Source organism: Scyliorhinus canicula, chromosome 11, assembly GCF_902713615.1.
Source record: "Scyliorhinus canicula chromosome 11, sScyCan1.1, whole genome shotgun sequence".
NCBI lineage: Eukaryota > Metazoa > Chordata > Chondrichthyes > Carcharhiniformes > Scyliorhinidae > Scyliorhinus > Scyliorhinus canicula.
In genome coordinates, this window is record NC_052156.1 from 140,540,201 (window position 1) to 140,556,652 (window position 16,452).

General features: G+C 42.8%; 1 protein-coding gene across 20 annotated transcripts in view; it reads left to right on the forward strand.

Moving 5' to 3' along the window:
- magi2a (membrane associated guanylate kinase, WW and PDZ domain containing 2a) overlaps positions 1–8,591 on the forward strand; it is an 886,652-nt gene extending 878,061 nt beyond the window's left edge. For 11 of the 20 annotated variants that reach the window (XM_038811506.1, XM_038811504.1, XM_038811515.1 and 8 more), the window contains one exon: positions 6,541–8,591. In XM_038811506.1, coding sequence (XP_038667434.1) covers positions 6,541–7,346 — 806 coding nt within the window. In that variant the 3' untranslated portion in view covers positions 7,347–8,591. The remainder of the gene's footprint in view (positions 1–6,540) is intronic. The other 9 variants (XM_038811517.1, XM_038811521.1, XM_038811523.1 and 6 more) reach the window with 5 other exon arrangements.
- The last annotated feature ends 7,861 nt before the right edge of the window (positions 8,592–16,452 follow it).

Here is a 16,452-nt window from a genome sequence, read left to right on the forward strand (position 1 = left end):
ACCTGGCCAATATGTGGCAGAGTGTGCAGGTAGCACATTGGACTTATCGGTCATCTCAGAACCCACCGGATCAGAGCAGAAGCAAGTCATCCTCAGTTCTGAAGGACTGCTGAAGAAGATCAGGGATGATGGACTTCCTTTCCATAGAGAGACTACAAAAGCTGGGATTGTTCTTCTTGGAGCAAAGAAGGTTAAAGGAAGATCTGCTTAGAGCAGAGAAGGTTAAAGGAAGATCTGCCTAGAGCAGAGAAGGTTAAAGTAAGATCTGCTTAGAGCACAGAAAGTTAAAGGAAGATCTGCTTAGAACAGAGAAGGTTAAAGGAAGATCTGCTTAGAGCACAGAAGGTTAAAGGAAGATCTGCTTAGAGCACAGAAGGTTAAAGGAAGATCTGCTTAGAACAGAGAAGGTTTAAGGGAGATCTGCTTAGAACAGAGAAGGGAAAGGGAGATCTGCTTAGAGCAGAGAAGGTTAAAGGGAGATCTGCTTAGAGCAGAGAAGGTTAAAGGGAGATCTGCTTAGAACAGAGAAGGTTAAAGGGAAATCTGCTTAGAGCAGAGAAGGTTTAAGGGAGATCTGCTTCGAGCAGAGAAGGTTAAAGGGAGATCTGCTTAGAGCAGAGAAGGTTTCAGGGAAATCTGCTTAGAGCAGAGAAGGTTTAAGGGAGTTCTACTTAGAGCAGAGGAGGGAAGGGGCGATCTGCTTAGAGCAGAGAAGGTTTCAGGGAGATCTGCTTAGAGCAGGAAGGTTTAAGGGAGATCTGCTTAGAGCAGAGAAGGTTTAAGAGAGATCTGCTTAGAGCAGAGAAGGTTAAAGGGAGATCTGCTGCATACGCAGAAGCGAATGACATCGCTTGCAGAAGACAGAGTGCCAGAAAAAACCTGACTGTGTAATGGGCTTCCTTGCAGTGGTTCCACCAACAATAAAATCATAAACTTGCCACATTTTGCAAAATGCATTTCTGCAGATTTTCTAGTAGCCTGGGTCAGCTCTCCAGTTGCCTGATATAGTTTTCCAAAAATTAGGTTGACATTTAAATAGCCAGTTGATTCTCAGATTTATATTACTTGAAATTAGCAAAACACTGCTAATAGCAAAAAAGTAAAAACTGAGCACAACGTTGAAAGTTTAATAATGAAACACACAAAAAGGAAAAGGGTAAAATACATAAAGAATAACCTATATGACCGCAATGAACCCTGGTGTACATCGCCTCCCATAGAGATGGCAGCCGCGAATGCACTCTGCTGCACATATGGTGGCCACTAACTTGGGCCTCCCATTAACATACAACTGCGCATGCATGGGGTTGGCAGAAAATTAAGCCCTCTCACCCCATCACACCCTTAGTTTGTATTACTCGCTCGGGACTCACAGCAATTTGGGGCTCTTTTCATTCACCCTGATGCTACCCTGCTCACAATTGACAATGAGGCAGTATATTCCAAATAGCAGGGCAAACAACCGACAGATTATGAGGTTTGGTTGCATGCCACAGCAGCGAGGCCGCAACATATGTGTAAACCACATAACAAGGACCATTTCTCCGAAGTCACCAGCAGCAGCGTTAAGGAAACTAATTGTCCATTCTGATAAAGTCAAATCAAAATGCAGATTGGGAATCCTGAATTATAAACCAACTTGGTTTGATCCAATCATTAAAACCAGTGGGTTCAATTTTGCTGGCCCCAGTGTAGCGGAAATGGAAGCGGAGTAACTGGGTTAAGGGAGGAGCCTCATCAGGACAGCTTGCCAAAGCTTTCCTGCCTCCAGGGACCTTTCCCTGGGATGGGCTGTGAATCCAGTAGGCTTCCCAGTTTCACCTTTTATTTCTGTTTGGGGAAAAATTTGCGACCTTGTCAAATGTGGAGGCTGTTCAGACCACTGGAGGTGGCATCCCTATCGCAGGCCTAGGACTGCAGTCGGAGGCTCTATAACCCATTTACAGGTCCATAAACATTAAAGGCCAAAGATGATTCAGCAATGGGGTTTCCCCTTCACTCGGAGGGGCCGACCAGCTTTGTCCCTTGTCATTTCTGCATTTCATTGACATCTCCAAGGGCATCTCTGAGTTGAGGCAGCCTTACAATTTCCAACCTGCAGTGGCAGCACCCACCTCTCCCAGTGGGACTTCCTTCTCTCCAGAGTTCCCAGCCCTCTCAGTCTGCAGTATTGAGAAGCATCGCGACAGCCTTGCAAGACAAAGTTTTCGACAACAGATACTTGTGAAGTCCAAAGTAACATTCATAAGGATGGCACTGTGGTGCAGTGGTTAGCACTGCTCCCTCAAGGCACTGAGGACTTGGATTCAATCCCGGCCCGGGTTATAGTCCGTGTGGAGTTTGCACATTCTCCCCATATCTGCGTGGGTCTCACCCCTGCAACCCAAAGATGTGCAGGGTAGGGAGATTGGCCACGCTAAATTGCCCCCTAATTGGAAAAGTTTAAATTTAAAAAAAATTAAAATCTATGTGAGTTCCCACCATGGTGTAAGAGTGAGAATCATAAAGCTCATATCATTTTGAGGCCCAAGGTGCAAATGCAAGAATTGATAGACACACATATCTACTGCCAAACAACAATTAAGCAGAATGAAAATTTAGCAGTTTCGAATTTTTAAAATATTTTTTTTGAAATGCCTTACTTGTAAAACAAAACATTGTACATATTAGAAATGAAGCATTAAGTGAATTGCTGCTCCCTGTTCCCACCAAGCAAATTTTAAAGTTACTCCTATGATATTCTGGATAACCTATTGGATATAATTTAATTTGGTTGAATGTGTGCTGTGCCCAAAAGCAGGTCCTTTGCTCACTGTCTGCTGATGCATCATCCTGAGCCGTTTTTCCTGGCAGTCTTTGTCAGCGCTGACAGTCTTTGTCACTCACTTCCACTCTCAGGGCTGGGTGAGGAGCTCCCAGGGCTAACCCAATCAGAACCAGAATCAAACTTGTGCTGTTGGCATTATTCTGAACCACATGCTAGCCGCTGAACTAACCAATCTCAAAGTTTATATTACCTTCTGTGAAATATTTCACTCTAATGTGATAACTTCATAATAATTAGAAGTCTTGCAGTTATATCAGACCTCAGTCAGTTCTAATCACTTGCTAAAGTGTGGTATATAAATAATTTAGTAACACTTTCAGAAGGAAATTAAACATGAGGAAATGGTACTAGCTTACATTTATTAATTTCCCACATCTCTGGTTGCATTTTCTTCTGTGTCTCATTACACATGCCATGGTGTTAAGTTGCTTCACGAATATTTCTTGGAATCCATCACTGCATTCAATTTTACTCAGAGGGTCGTGAATCTTTGGAATTCGGTACCCCAGAGGGCTGTGGAAGCTCAGTCACGTTTAAAGCAGAGATTGATAGATTTCTGATTAACAATAACAGAAAGGATTATGGGAATAGTGTAGGTAAGAGAACATTGAAGTGCCCAATCAGCCATGATCGTATTGAATGGCAGAGCAGACTTGCTGAGCTGAATGGCTTACTCCTGTTCCTATAATCTCAGCTGCAATAAAGTGTTTACCTTTGACATTTTTTTTCTTTGTCTAGTCATTGTCTTCAAACCCTCCTCCCTCCTACAACCCTCCTCCCCCACGTGCTTGGGTGCAACATTCAGTCTGTGCCACCTTGACCATCACCCCCCCCCCCCCCCCCCCCCCCACCCAATACACACAATTCCCAATGTCCCTGGTTCCCTCACCTCCCTTCTCCTCTGCAGAGTTCTCCATGCCCCGGGATTCCCTCCCCTCACTTCTCCCCTTCAAACTTCACGGCACCATAAGGCAGCTACCAAAAGGTTGCTGTGGAGACATACCTGTGATTGCACTCCAACCCCCTGAATGACAGAGCCGCTTCTTGCATTGGGATCTACGATGCTGCACTAGGTTGTGCTCACTCACCTCTGAGTTCCCCTTGGAGTTCAGCTCACCAGGCATACGCCTTTGGAAGCCAATCGTACATTGTGCCAGTCTGAGGTCATGCCAAAGTGCAATTTAAATTTGATGTGGGAGAATGATTCCAGTGTGTGGCCTGTATAGTTAGGTGTAAATTTGTGTAATAATGTTCCCAACATTTGACAGTGGGAAATGGTCTGCCATTGACGGGGGAAGGCACGATCGCGTCCTGCATTTTCACTGCCATGAAACGCATCAAGGGTCGTCTGGCGGCATATTCCAGTTAGGCCACCGAACACATCCATCCCGATTGCACGCGGAAAGCCCAGCCTAAAGTTAATATTGCAATGTTAATCTGCAGATCATATTTTTATTGCGTTAATAGTGTTTGTTTAACATTAATATGTGTGGGCTGAAAACATGCACATAAACTGGATGGCCCAAGAAGACTCATTTGTCTGGTATCGATGCAAGGTTAAGGACTAAAATAATTTTGTAAATCTTACTCATGTGGTCTGCACACCTTGTTGGCTGGATTTTCCTCTCACTAATGTTAAAAACTGGGGAAAATTAAGATTAAAAAATGAAATTGGGATAAAATAAAATAAAAAGGGGAATTGAAAAGGGAGTCTGAAGGGAGTTTTGATATATGAGTTAGCATACCAGTGAGAAAAATAACTGTTTACAAGGAGGAAAACAACGATATGTAGGAGAGGTAACTTCAAAGTGGAGAAATAAGGCAATTGGCACTTAAATGCTCAAAGCTGGGTCCACATGGTGGGATACAGCAAAGGAGAAGAATGATATATCCATAGGACAATAACTGGAGAAAGAGACACAGTAGCAGCCGCTACATCACAGGCACACCCAACTTCAGAGAGAAGTCTCCCCTGAAAACAAGTCATCGGTAAAAGAGCATCTGGTTAAAATCCAAAACTCGAACTAAGAAGATGACGCCTTTGCTGAAACTGAAGATGATTTTCCGAAACGTGGACAAATAACCTGTATGTGGTAACTATCTGCTGGATTTAGCTCACAACTTTATGAAATAATATTGGATGTTGTTTGGGAACAAAGGATGTCTCAGAGTTCAGGAAACGTAGGTACTTTGGAATAAACTTGAGATGCTAGCCAGAATTCTCCAGTCATCATGATTCACATTTCCCGCTGGCAGCAAATCCACGTCCGCGGGTTTCCCGGCAGCGCGGCTGATTACAATGGGAAATCCCATTAACACGCAGCGGGAAGATAGAATTCCACCACCAATGACAGACACGCCACTGAGAAACCCGCGACTGGGGAACAGGAGAATCTCATCCACTGTGTGTATGTAGCCATCAGTATGATTAATTGTACTGTGATAGTGTATTATAGTCCTTCTTGTCGTATATATTTCTTTTAAGTTAATAAATATTCTTTATTAATTGATCACAAAACGACTGGATTATTTCTCCCTGGTTTGCATTTCTTTTGTCACAGTATATCAAATTGAAAATATATACCAGTATAAGAACCAGTGTTCCAAGTTGCCCTTCTGGGATTTGGGATGCCCTTGCATGTAACGTCATTGGGTTCTTAATGTAACCGTTAGACTTGAAATTCTGACCTTTAACAGTAGTTATAAAGTTCGGCAAAGCTGCAACCATTAGTTAAATTAACATATATGTAAATCATATTTGCGAATATATAAAGGACAATTACTATACCACTGCTTCCCAATACACAGCATCAACATGCTAGCTAGCTGAAAGAATGTACCTTTACTTACAAAAGCTATTTGAGAACATTAGACAAATTTAGGTGCTGTAGATTAGGAATGGATTAATTTTTGGAAGTTTTACAGTTTATAGCAAAGGTGTATTCTTATTTTTATTTTGTCTTAAGGGCAGCACGGTAGCACAGTGGTTAGCACAGTTGCTTCACAGCTCCAGGATCCCAGGTTTGATTCCCGGCTTGTGTCACTGTCTGTGCGGAGTCTGACTAAATTGCCCTTAGTGTCCAAAAGAATTAGGTGGGGTTACTGGATTACGAGGATAGGGTGGAGGTATGAGTTTAGGTATGGAACTCTTTCCAGGGGCCGGTGCAGGCTTGATGGGCCGAATGGCCTCCTTCTGCACTGTAAATTCTATGATTCTTAGAATGCGCAAAATTATAACAAAAACCAGCAATCTTAGGAATATTGTCCAGAAGTGAAATTTAGAGGGATTTAGTGCTTTTAAATTGCTGTGCATTTTCACCTATTTTGCCTGTCATTAAATATGTCATTAAAATAATGGCAATTCGTGCAATTTTTCTCATTCCTACTTTTGAATTTTTAAATGTCTCCTACTGTTACACTATAAGGATTATCCCAACTTCAGGTCATGCTGCACTAAATACTAAAGAATAATTTTTGGTTGTAAGTAAACAATAAACATATATTTTCATGAGGAATTGTAAATTAAATGCACTATACAGAAAAAAAGTTTGACATTTGGCCAGATTTAGTTCTATAACAAGGTCATTTATTGAAAAAAAAATTATTTTAGCTGTTCACGAGATGTGAGCATTGCTGGCAAGGTCAGAATTTATTGCCCATCCCTAACCACCCTTCAGATATCCTAGACTGACTCTTTAATATTATTGTTTCAGCAGACAACCACAACTCCTGGAATGCTTCCTCTGCAGGCTCCCCAAGCCTGTCGGAAATAACCACGATCCCTGATGATCTGATACCACCATCATCATCATCGCATTCTGCCCCAACCTGTGATTCCATTCACCAGCTAGCCCCAGAGACATTATGGGACACCAAGAAAGAGCGTGATATCGTGAGAAGGGAGCACTCTGCAGATCACCACGAGAGAAGAAGAGACAGATCAGCGAGCCCAGGAAAAGTGGATAAGTTGAAGCAGCACCGAACCTACAAAAAGAACCCTATGAGACTCTCTAAGGAAAATAGTAAAAAGACATATGGTGGCAGGACCACCTCTGAGAACAGAGCATCAGGGAGGAAAGGTTTAACAGAGACTAAATCAGGGGAGGACAAGTCTGATGAAATGAGCAATGAAAAGCATAAACGCGGTAGATCCATGTCCCCAGCTTCCAGGAGGGGAAGGTCTCCTGGAATAAAAGTGGATCATAAAGTTGAGAATACCATTGAGAGAAAATTACTGAAAACACATAAACATAAGGTGAAATCAGCAGATTTTGGCTTACGAACTGTTACTGGTGATGTTGGTAACTTCCACAAAAATGCCTTAGAACAGGTCTGCAAAGACCTTGAACGAGATCCCCAAAAGATCTCCAGTGAAGAGCATACACGTTCAAATCTTACTATTCAAAGTAATAACACTTTAACTCGGAAGTCAACTGTCTCGCCTGGGCCATGGAAAATCCCTGGTTCCGATAGGTATCCCAGTACACTGAAATCTGGTGCTGCCACCATGGGCAGATAAAGTAATAATATGTTATTCTCCCTTTTGTAGGATCAATGCAGGACATTCTCCCAGCATTTCCTCTTTTCACGTTATTTATCTAACTTAATTTGAACAGTCACTCGGCCTTATAAACTGGAAGCATTTACATTAACAATATAATGGGAATAATATTCAATGGGGCAATGATGTGTTTGGGCATGAAAGACTTTAAAGGAAGCAACCAATGGTATTTTGAACCTTCAATAATCTGAAGTTTTACCGCTATCCTTGTGGGGTCGGAGCAGCATCCATAAGCCAAACCTGTGAATTACATGGACCAGTGCAGTGCAATTATGTTGGTAAACTTAACAGAGAGCAAGAACAATATTGGTGCTTTAGTTGGGAAAAAATGTTTAATTTATGAAGGATTTGCTTCATCTGTATGCTGCAGTCATAGACGTTGTATCAGTAACCTTTGTACTAGTGGGAACATCAGTTGTTAGAGTCTGGCCTTAAGTAAAACTGCACTGAGGGATGAGGCACTGAAGAAAATGGAAGTCTACATGAAGCCGATTTTTTTGTAAAATATTCAACTTGCAAAATAAATGCTTAGCCCAAGGGTAAAGTTGTTTAAAATAATACTAGGACCTTGTCACTGAGTAACAGAAGCTAACATATTTAATTTAAATTGCATCTTGCATCAGAGCAACCCAACCTTTATATCCATATCAGTGAACCAAGCACAAAAATAGTGTAATAGTAATAAAATAATGGAGTTGATTTTCACTTTGAAGTTTACTTAACGGTGAGCGTGGGCAAGGTTCACTGACTTTATCTTCTGGCCTAGCCATAATCTGATTTCTGCCAATAAAGGTACAGTATTGTCAGGTTTTGGACAATGCTTCTGTATTGTAGTGCACGTACCTGTATTACCCTCTCATTTTAGATTTATGAAAGACTGGGATTATGATTGCAGAAGCAAACTATATTTTGCACAGTTCACAGCTCTTGCGCAGTAATTGCTGTATGCCGTCTGTAATCAAAATTATCTGTGAACATGGCACGTCACTTACCCTTTGGATAAATATTGCTGTGTAGTGTTAGCTGTGAATTTACCTTGTACAGTATCTCTATAAATATGATTCCATGTATTATTAGTCACAAAGACTGTAAGTGAGCAACTATTTTTATGAAATGCACCACTATGGATAAATTAACTTTTACAGAAATCTTGTTTATGATATTCTATCCGAAACACTGTCAAATAAAGTGCATACTCTGAAATGAGTGTTTTCCTGGATGCTTCAACACTCAGCTCAGGAACAAAAATGCTGACCTTATAGGTTTACATTTAAAGCTATCAAAAGTTAATTTTATGCGTGTTCTTAACCTTTTTAAGCATGTCTATGAAACTAGCCTTGTTATATTCAATCAATACCTTTTATTCAAAAGTCAACGCTGTTGATGTTTTACATCAGATACCAGAAATACTGCTCCTGACAAAAGTCTCTCTCATCTCCTTGGAAAGAGACTTTATGAATGTTTTACAAGGGTGCTCAAATCCTTTCATGGCATAAAAGGTTTTATCAGGACAGAACCAGAGTGTGCACAGCAAAAGGTCCTTCGAAAATTTCATTTCAACTGCTACAGAAAATCCCTGCTAATATCCTGTAAATTTGTGAGGCTAGTCAAAAAGGTCTTTGTCCGCTTTTGAGACTGAACTCTTGCATACTGTCATTCTGTGATACTGAACAGTGGTCTCAAAAGAAAATACTTAAAGTAACTAAAGTAGAGTGCATATTTTAAAACCTTATAGGTTTTTATTTAATAAGATGTCAAAATATAAAATTAAAAGTTTCAGTCTTAGGCCTAGTGATCTTAGTCTATAAATTGGAAGCAATGCATCAAAGAAAGCTACAAATAATAGTTAGAAAAAGATCAACCCCAACTCGTTTGCTCATCCTTGAACTCGTCGTCTCAGTCCTATGAACCAGAGAAGCAATACCACAACAACATAAAGCACCATATAGTGCAGCAACGCCACTTAAATCTTCCGCTTGACTGAGTTCCAATCACAGACATTGTATGAGGAGCCAGGTGGAGATATCTCCCCTCATAGATAGGGAGGTTTTACAGGTGAGTCATAACTGGACCACTGCATCACTTGACAGATTGGTCAATTGTGAAATTGCTTCACCTTCCATTGTCCAGACACATGTGGCCCAGGAGACCACAAAGGGAGAAGAATGAGTTTTAAAAGGAGAATGAAAGTAATCAAACCAAAACAATCAAGTAAGATAACTTGAAGAAATTTGGAAGTTATTTTCAGAGTTGCAGATAGAAGAGCATTTTTGATCGATGCCAGCTGGGGCTCAGTTGATAGTGCTCTTGCAATTGAGTCACGAGGTTCCAGGTTCAAGCCCCAGTCCAGGACACGAGTACAAAAATCAAAGCTGACAATCCAGTGCAGTACTGAGTCCTTCAAATGAGACATTAATCAGAGATCCCCATCTTGCCTGCTTAAGTGGATGTAAAAGATCCTGGGCAATATTGATCCTTCGATCAACATCACGAAAAGAAATCAGCCCATTATTGTATTGTTATCTGTGGAAATGTACTATGCTAAAATTGACTGCACTTCAAAAAGTACTTCATTGGTCACAAAACGCTTGAGACGTCCAGTGATCATGAAATGTGCTATATAAATGCAAGCACAACACAAAGAAATAGACTCAACATTGTTGAATCCAACTGAACGAATGCAGACTGGGAGAGCTGAATAGCCTACTCCTAATCCCATGTAAAACAAATTTTATAATCATCTTTATTAGTGCCACAAGTAGGCTTACATTACACAGCAATAAAGTTGCTGTGAAAATCCCCTAGTCGCCACACTCCAGCACCTGTTCAGGTACACTGAGGGAGAATTCAGACTGTCCAATTCACCTAACAAGCCTTCTTTCAGGACTTGTGGGAAGAAACTGGAACACCCGGAGGAAACCCACACAGACACGAGAATGTGTATCCGCGCAGACAGTGGCCCAAGCCGGTAACCGAACCCTGGTCCCTACTTGCTAACCCAGGGGTGGGCAAACTACGGCCCGCCAAAGGTCTTTATGCGGCCCACCAAGTCATTAAAAAAAAAATTAAGGTTAATGGGGGGGGCTGTTGGGTTACTTACTGGTATAGGGTGGAAACGTTGACTTGAGTAGGGTGATCATTGCTCAGCACAACATCGAGGGCCGAAGGGCCTGTTCTGTGCTGTACTGTTCTATGTTCTATATGAGGCGCCCAGAATCATAACCGGGTGAAGTAATTGTTTTACTTAATATACTATGCGGCCCTTTAAAATTGTGAATTTCTGAATGTGGCCCTTGCATGGAAAAGTTTGCCCACCCCTGTGCTAACCACTGTGTTACCGTGTCGCCCCTGACAAAGGTGATCAGTTTCATTATCACAAGTCAAAAGGTGAGCCTCTTGATATATATAAAATACATGCAGGTATTTGCTGTCAGCATAATCAAAAAATTGTGAGAATGTCATAAGCAATGAAGAAATCATAATTGTCAGAGAACTTTGCAATGTTTTGCACCTTTAGAGAGTTACATAATTATAAAGGGGCTAATTACCTATTAAATACAATATAACTACAATAAAAAGACAACAGCAAACAATTCTTCAAACAACTTTCAAACAATTTGTGCTATTACAAAGATAAATATGTAGAAAGTGCCCTTCAACAAAACACTTCAAAAGCAAGCTAATGATAACGATAAGAGAAAAAAGTCCTGAGGCTCTTCTGCACTGAAACTCTGCTTGCTGTGGAAATATTGAGAAGGTAATTATCTTCACAGATTGTGATAAATGTATCATCATTTATTATTTCTGTACATTAAAGAGTGACCAACTGAAACTGCATTTCAGAAAGTTAGATTGTTCATATTGTACTGAAAACCATCTCTTTACTTATGCATATACTAGTGGTTCTGAAGATATTATGATCCTGAAGGTAGATTGATGCCTTACTTATTCAACATTTCCTCTCTCCTCCAATATACTGGAACCATTGGCTCAGCAACCAGTTCCAGGTCTTGAGGGTCTCTGCACAGCTCAGAAAATTAACTTAAAAAATATATTTAGTAAGTATAGACTTTTTTTTCTAAAATGGGGAATACTTTGAACAAAAAGCACTCCCAATAGGCTTAGTGTTCCACTTAAGCACCGGAACATTTTATTTATTGCCTATGGGTGAAAATTCTTTCTTTTTAATTTTAAAATTGATGCCTTCTATGCCCAGGGTGGGTAACCTACTTTCAGCGCATAAAGAAGCTTAAGTCAAGCATGTTAACAGTAACTGCTTCTGTATACTTTAGATGTTGCTTTGATCCTATTTGTACTGGTGGATGTTCCACTTTGGCACTGTGTTAATGGTAAGCAAATAGAAAATAGATTTTCACAGTTAATAATTTCAAATAATGTCAAACTTACCATAAGTAAATCCAGTTAAATAGAATCGTGGACATGTACAGCACAGAAGGAGGCTAATCAGCCAATGCTTGTGCAGAGTCTTTGGGGGGAATTCTCCAATGCCCCCACCAGTGGGATCAATGGGAGGTGGGTGGGGAGAATTCAGCAGGAGACCCAAAAATCAGTTTCACACCAGCGTGAAATTTAAGTTTCTCTTTCCACCCCACTGACTACCCTCCCATTGCTGACTCGCCATTTCTGCCAGAGCAACGGTCATTTTCAAACTTAGCCACCATTCTCAAAGTAAAAGATGGACGCCCCTCTCGTAATCAGGACCACCGTGACTGATCATTCAGCGACCATCCTGACACCCACCCCCGACCCACTCGCGGGTTGCCAACCTGACTTTGATAAACCCTGTTCTGAAGGACCAACGTTTACTTTTAACTGTTCTCTTCCTTTATATACTTATAGAAGATTTTGGTATCCCTGTTTATGTTTTCTGTTAGTTTCCTTTTGTAGTTCATCTTGGCTCTTTTGATTTTATTTTTAGTAGCCTTTTGCTGAAACTTAAAGTTCTCTCCATCCTCCATCTTACCACTAGCTTTTGCAGAATGATATGCCCTAGTTTTCACCTTTATGTCCTCTTTGACTTCCTTTTTTAGCCATGGAACATTTTTCTCCCTTTTACAATTCCTCCTCTCAGGAATATACTTTAATTGAGAGGTATTTAATATCTCCCTGAACATCTGCCATTGTTCCTCAACACCTTTAGAGAGTTACATAATTATAAAGGGGCTAATTTGTGCCTAGTCTACTTGGGCTAACTCTTTCCTCAGGCCTGTATAATTACCTCTGCCCAATGCTAAAACTCTCTAGTATGGTACTCTGTCTTCTCTCGCTCAATCTGAATTTGACATTCTAGCATGCTGCGATTAAGGATTATCCCTTCAGCCTGAGGCTATGCTCTCTGCTTCTAGTTTTTTCTACTAGTGGAAACATCTTCTCCACGTCCACTCTTTCTGGACTTCTCAGTATTGTGGAAGCATCAGTGAGACCCTCACCCTTCTAAACTCCATAAAGTACAAACCCAGAGTCCTCATCTGCTCCTCATATGACAAGACCTTCATTCTGGGGATCATTCTTGTGAACCTCCTCTGGTCTCCCTCCAAGCCCAGCACAACCTTCCTTAGGTATAGGGCCCAAGCCTGCTTACAATATTCCAAATAGGGTCTGACCAGAGCCTTATACAGCCTCAGAAGTAAACCCTGCTCTTATATTCTAGCCCTCTTGAAATGAATACTGACATTGCATTTGCCTTCCTAATTGCCAGCATGTTAAGCTTAATAGGGACAGACCAGTGAGAATGACAAACTTTGGTTTATTTATAATTATGTTTCATACAACTCCCGGCAGATCCCTACCAGATCTCTTCTTGATCGGTGACCTAGTGTACAACCTTTTATATATAGTTGAATGGAGTTCACCGCCCCTCAGCAGGGAAGCTCCGATTCCGCGAGAACCATTTGCTTCAAGAAGACGACCATCATCACTGTACCGAAAAAAGCCAAGCAGCGTGCCTTAATGACTGTCGTCCAGTAGCTCTGACATCCATCATCATGAAGTGCTTCGAAAGGTTAGTCATGGCACGAATCAACTCCAGCCTCCCGGATTGCCTTGATCCACTACAGTTCGCCTACCGCTGCAGCAGGTCCACAGCAGACTCCATCTCCATGGCCCTGCAGTCTATCCTGTAACACCTAGATAACAAAGATACTTATGTCAGACTCCTATTTATCGACTACAGCTCAGCCTTCAACACCATTATTCCTATGAAACTCATCTCCAAACTCCATGGCCTTGGCCTCAGCTCATCCCTCTGCGACTAGATCCTGAACTTTCTAACCCACAGGCCACAATCAGTAAGGATAGGCAACAGCACCTCCTCCACTATCATCCTCAACACCGGTGCCCGACAAGGCTGTGTCCTCAGCCCCCTACTATACTTATACACCTATGACTGTGTGGCCAAATTCTTCTCCAACTCGATTTTCAAATTTGCTGATGATACCACAGTCGTGGGTCGGATTTCAAACAATGACGAGACAGAATACAGGAATGAGATAGAGAATCTGGTGAACTGGTACAACAACAATAACCTCTCCCTCAATGTCAACAAAACTAAGGAGATTGTTATCGACTTCAGGAAGCGTAGTGGAGAACATGCCTCAGTCTACATCAATAGGAAAGAAGTAGAAAGGGTCGAGAGCTTCAAGTTTTTAGGTGTCCAGATCACCAACAACCTGTCCTGGTCCCCCCCCCCCCCCCCCCCCCCCCACCTCTCCACCCCATGCCGACACTATAGTTAAGAAAGGCCACCAACGACTCTACTTTCTCAGAAGACTAAGGAAATTTGGCAAGTCACCTACTACTCTCACCAACTTCTACAGATGCACCATAGAAAGTATTCTTTCTGGTTGTATCACAGCTTGGTATGGATCCTACTCTGCCCAAGACCACAGGAAACTACAACAGGTCGTGAATGTAGCCCAATCCATCACGCAAACCAGCCTCCCATTCATTGACTCTGTCTATAATTCCCGCTGTCTCAGAAAGGCAGCCAGCATAATTAAGGACCCCACGCATCCCGGACATACTCTCTTCCACCTTCTTCTGTCAGGAAAAAGATACCAAAGTTTGAGGTCACGTACCAACAAACTCGAGAACAGCTTCTTCCCTACTGCCATCAGACTTTTGAATGGACCTACCTCGTATTAAGTTGATCTGTTCACTACACCTTGCTATAACTGTAACATTATATTCTGCAGTCTCTCCTTCCTTCCCTATGTATGGTATGCATTGTTTGTACGGTATGCAAGAAATAATACTTTCCACTGTATACTAATACATGTGACAATAATAAATCAAAGATAATCATTCCTTTTTTTTGAAAATATTTTTATTTTCAAATAACAGTTACAGGATTATGAAGAAAGGCAAAGAGCTGGGTTTCACATATAGAGTATCGTACAATGACATAGTTTTGAACAACCAGCCTCGGGCCCCTCCTTGTCATCATAGTTGTGACTGCAGCTTTGATGCTGGATAATATTTACATTTGTTTGACAAGGATAGTTTGACGGGTTCCACTGGGCACCCTGCCACTCAGCAGTAGGAGTTGTTTCTTGTTTCCCCCTTCTGTATCCTGGTGTGTTTGGGGTTTCCCCCCTCGGTTGTCTGTAGCCTTCATTTTGCTGGTGGGGGGAGGGGGAAGGTCCCACTCCTCCCTTGGTTTTTAGGCTTTCGAGCGGGGGTGGTTCTGCTTATTACTCCTGTTTCTCCATGTATAGGGGAGGCCTGTGCTCCCTCTAGTAGATAGCCCTCTTCCCCTTCCTTCCCTGTTCCTCCCGAGTTCTCCTCTCTGTGGGCTGCTATCCCTATTCACCCTTTTCAGTTCCCCCTCCCCTAGCTAGCTCCTCCCCCCCACCCTGTGGCTGCTGCTTGTAAACAGGTCTGAGAATAGGCTTGTGAATTTGCTCCCCGTTTTGTGAAACCTTTGTTCGGACCCTCTTATTTTGAATTTGAAATTTTGCAGCCTCAAGAATTCGGACGGGTGTGAGAACCATTCTGAGGCCCAGGGCGGTGCTGCCAACTTCCATCTGAGCAGAGGAGTGAGGCAAAGGCCAGGGCGTCTGTCTCTTTTCCAGTCCAGAACTCTGGGTGCACTAATACCCCAAAGACCTACACCGAGGGGCATGGCTCGATCCTGCTCCCACCACCTTGAGCTGCATCAAGCTTGAGCCCAGTGCAGGAGGAGGTGGAGTTGACTCTGTGCAGTGCCTCAATCCAGAGTCCGCTCCGTCATGCCCAGTTCCTCTCCCCACTTTCGTCTGGTCTCGTCCAGTGCAGTCCTAAACTTTTCTATTAATTAGCCTCCTGTATATGTCACCGCACCCATCGTCCCCCAGCCAGTCCAGCCCTACCATCGTGTCCAGGAGTGTGTGCATTGGTCTTTGGGGGGATGCGGCCGTCTCTTTGCAGAGAACGTTATGCAGCTACAGATATCTGAGCTTGTTCCCTTTCGGGAGTTGGTGCTCCCCTGTGAGTTCCCCCAGGCTCGCCTGTCTGTTACCCACGTACATGTTCTCTAGTGTCAGCGTTCCTGTTTACCCTCCCCCCCCCTCCCTCCCTCCCCCCATATCCCAAAGGTAGCATCCATCCATGCCAGTGCAAACTTGCGGTTATTGCAGATAGGGCCCTCATGGACTTCTCACTCAGTTCAAAATGGCACCGAAGCTGGTCCCATGTCTTTAGGGTGGCTACTACCACTGGGTTGCTGGAGTATGTGTGTGTGCGCGAGGGCAGGGAGCGGTGCAGTGGCCAGCACTCGGAAACAGGTCCCCATGCAGGAGGCCTCCTCCACTCGGATCCAATCGCCTCCGGATTCCTTAGCCACCACCTCACCTCTTCTCGTTGATCACCCAGTGTAGAACAGAAGATTTGGTAAGGCCACGCACCCCAATGTGCCGCCCTCGGAAAATAGACTTCCGTATTCTCGGCACTCTTCACCCCCCCCCCCCCCCCCCCCCCCCCCCCCCCAGACAAAGGCAATGATTAATTTGTCAACCTTGGGGCAGAAGGGTTTGGGTATGAAGATCAGGAGCTAAGTACGAAGAGG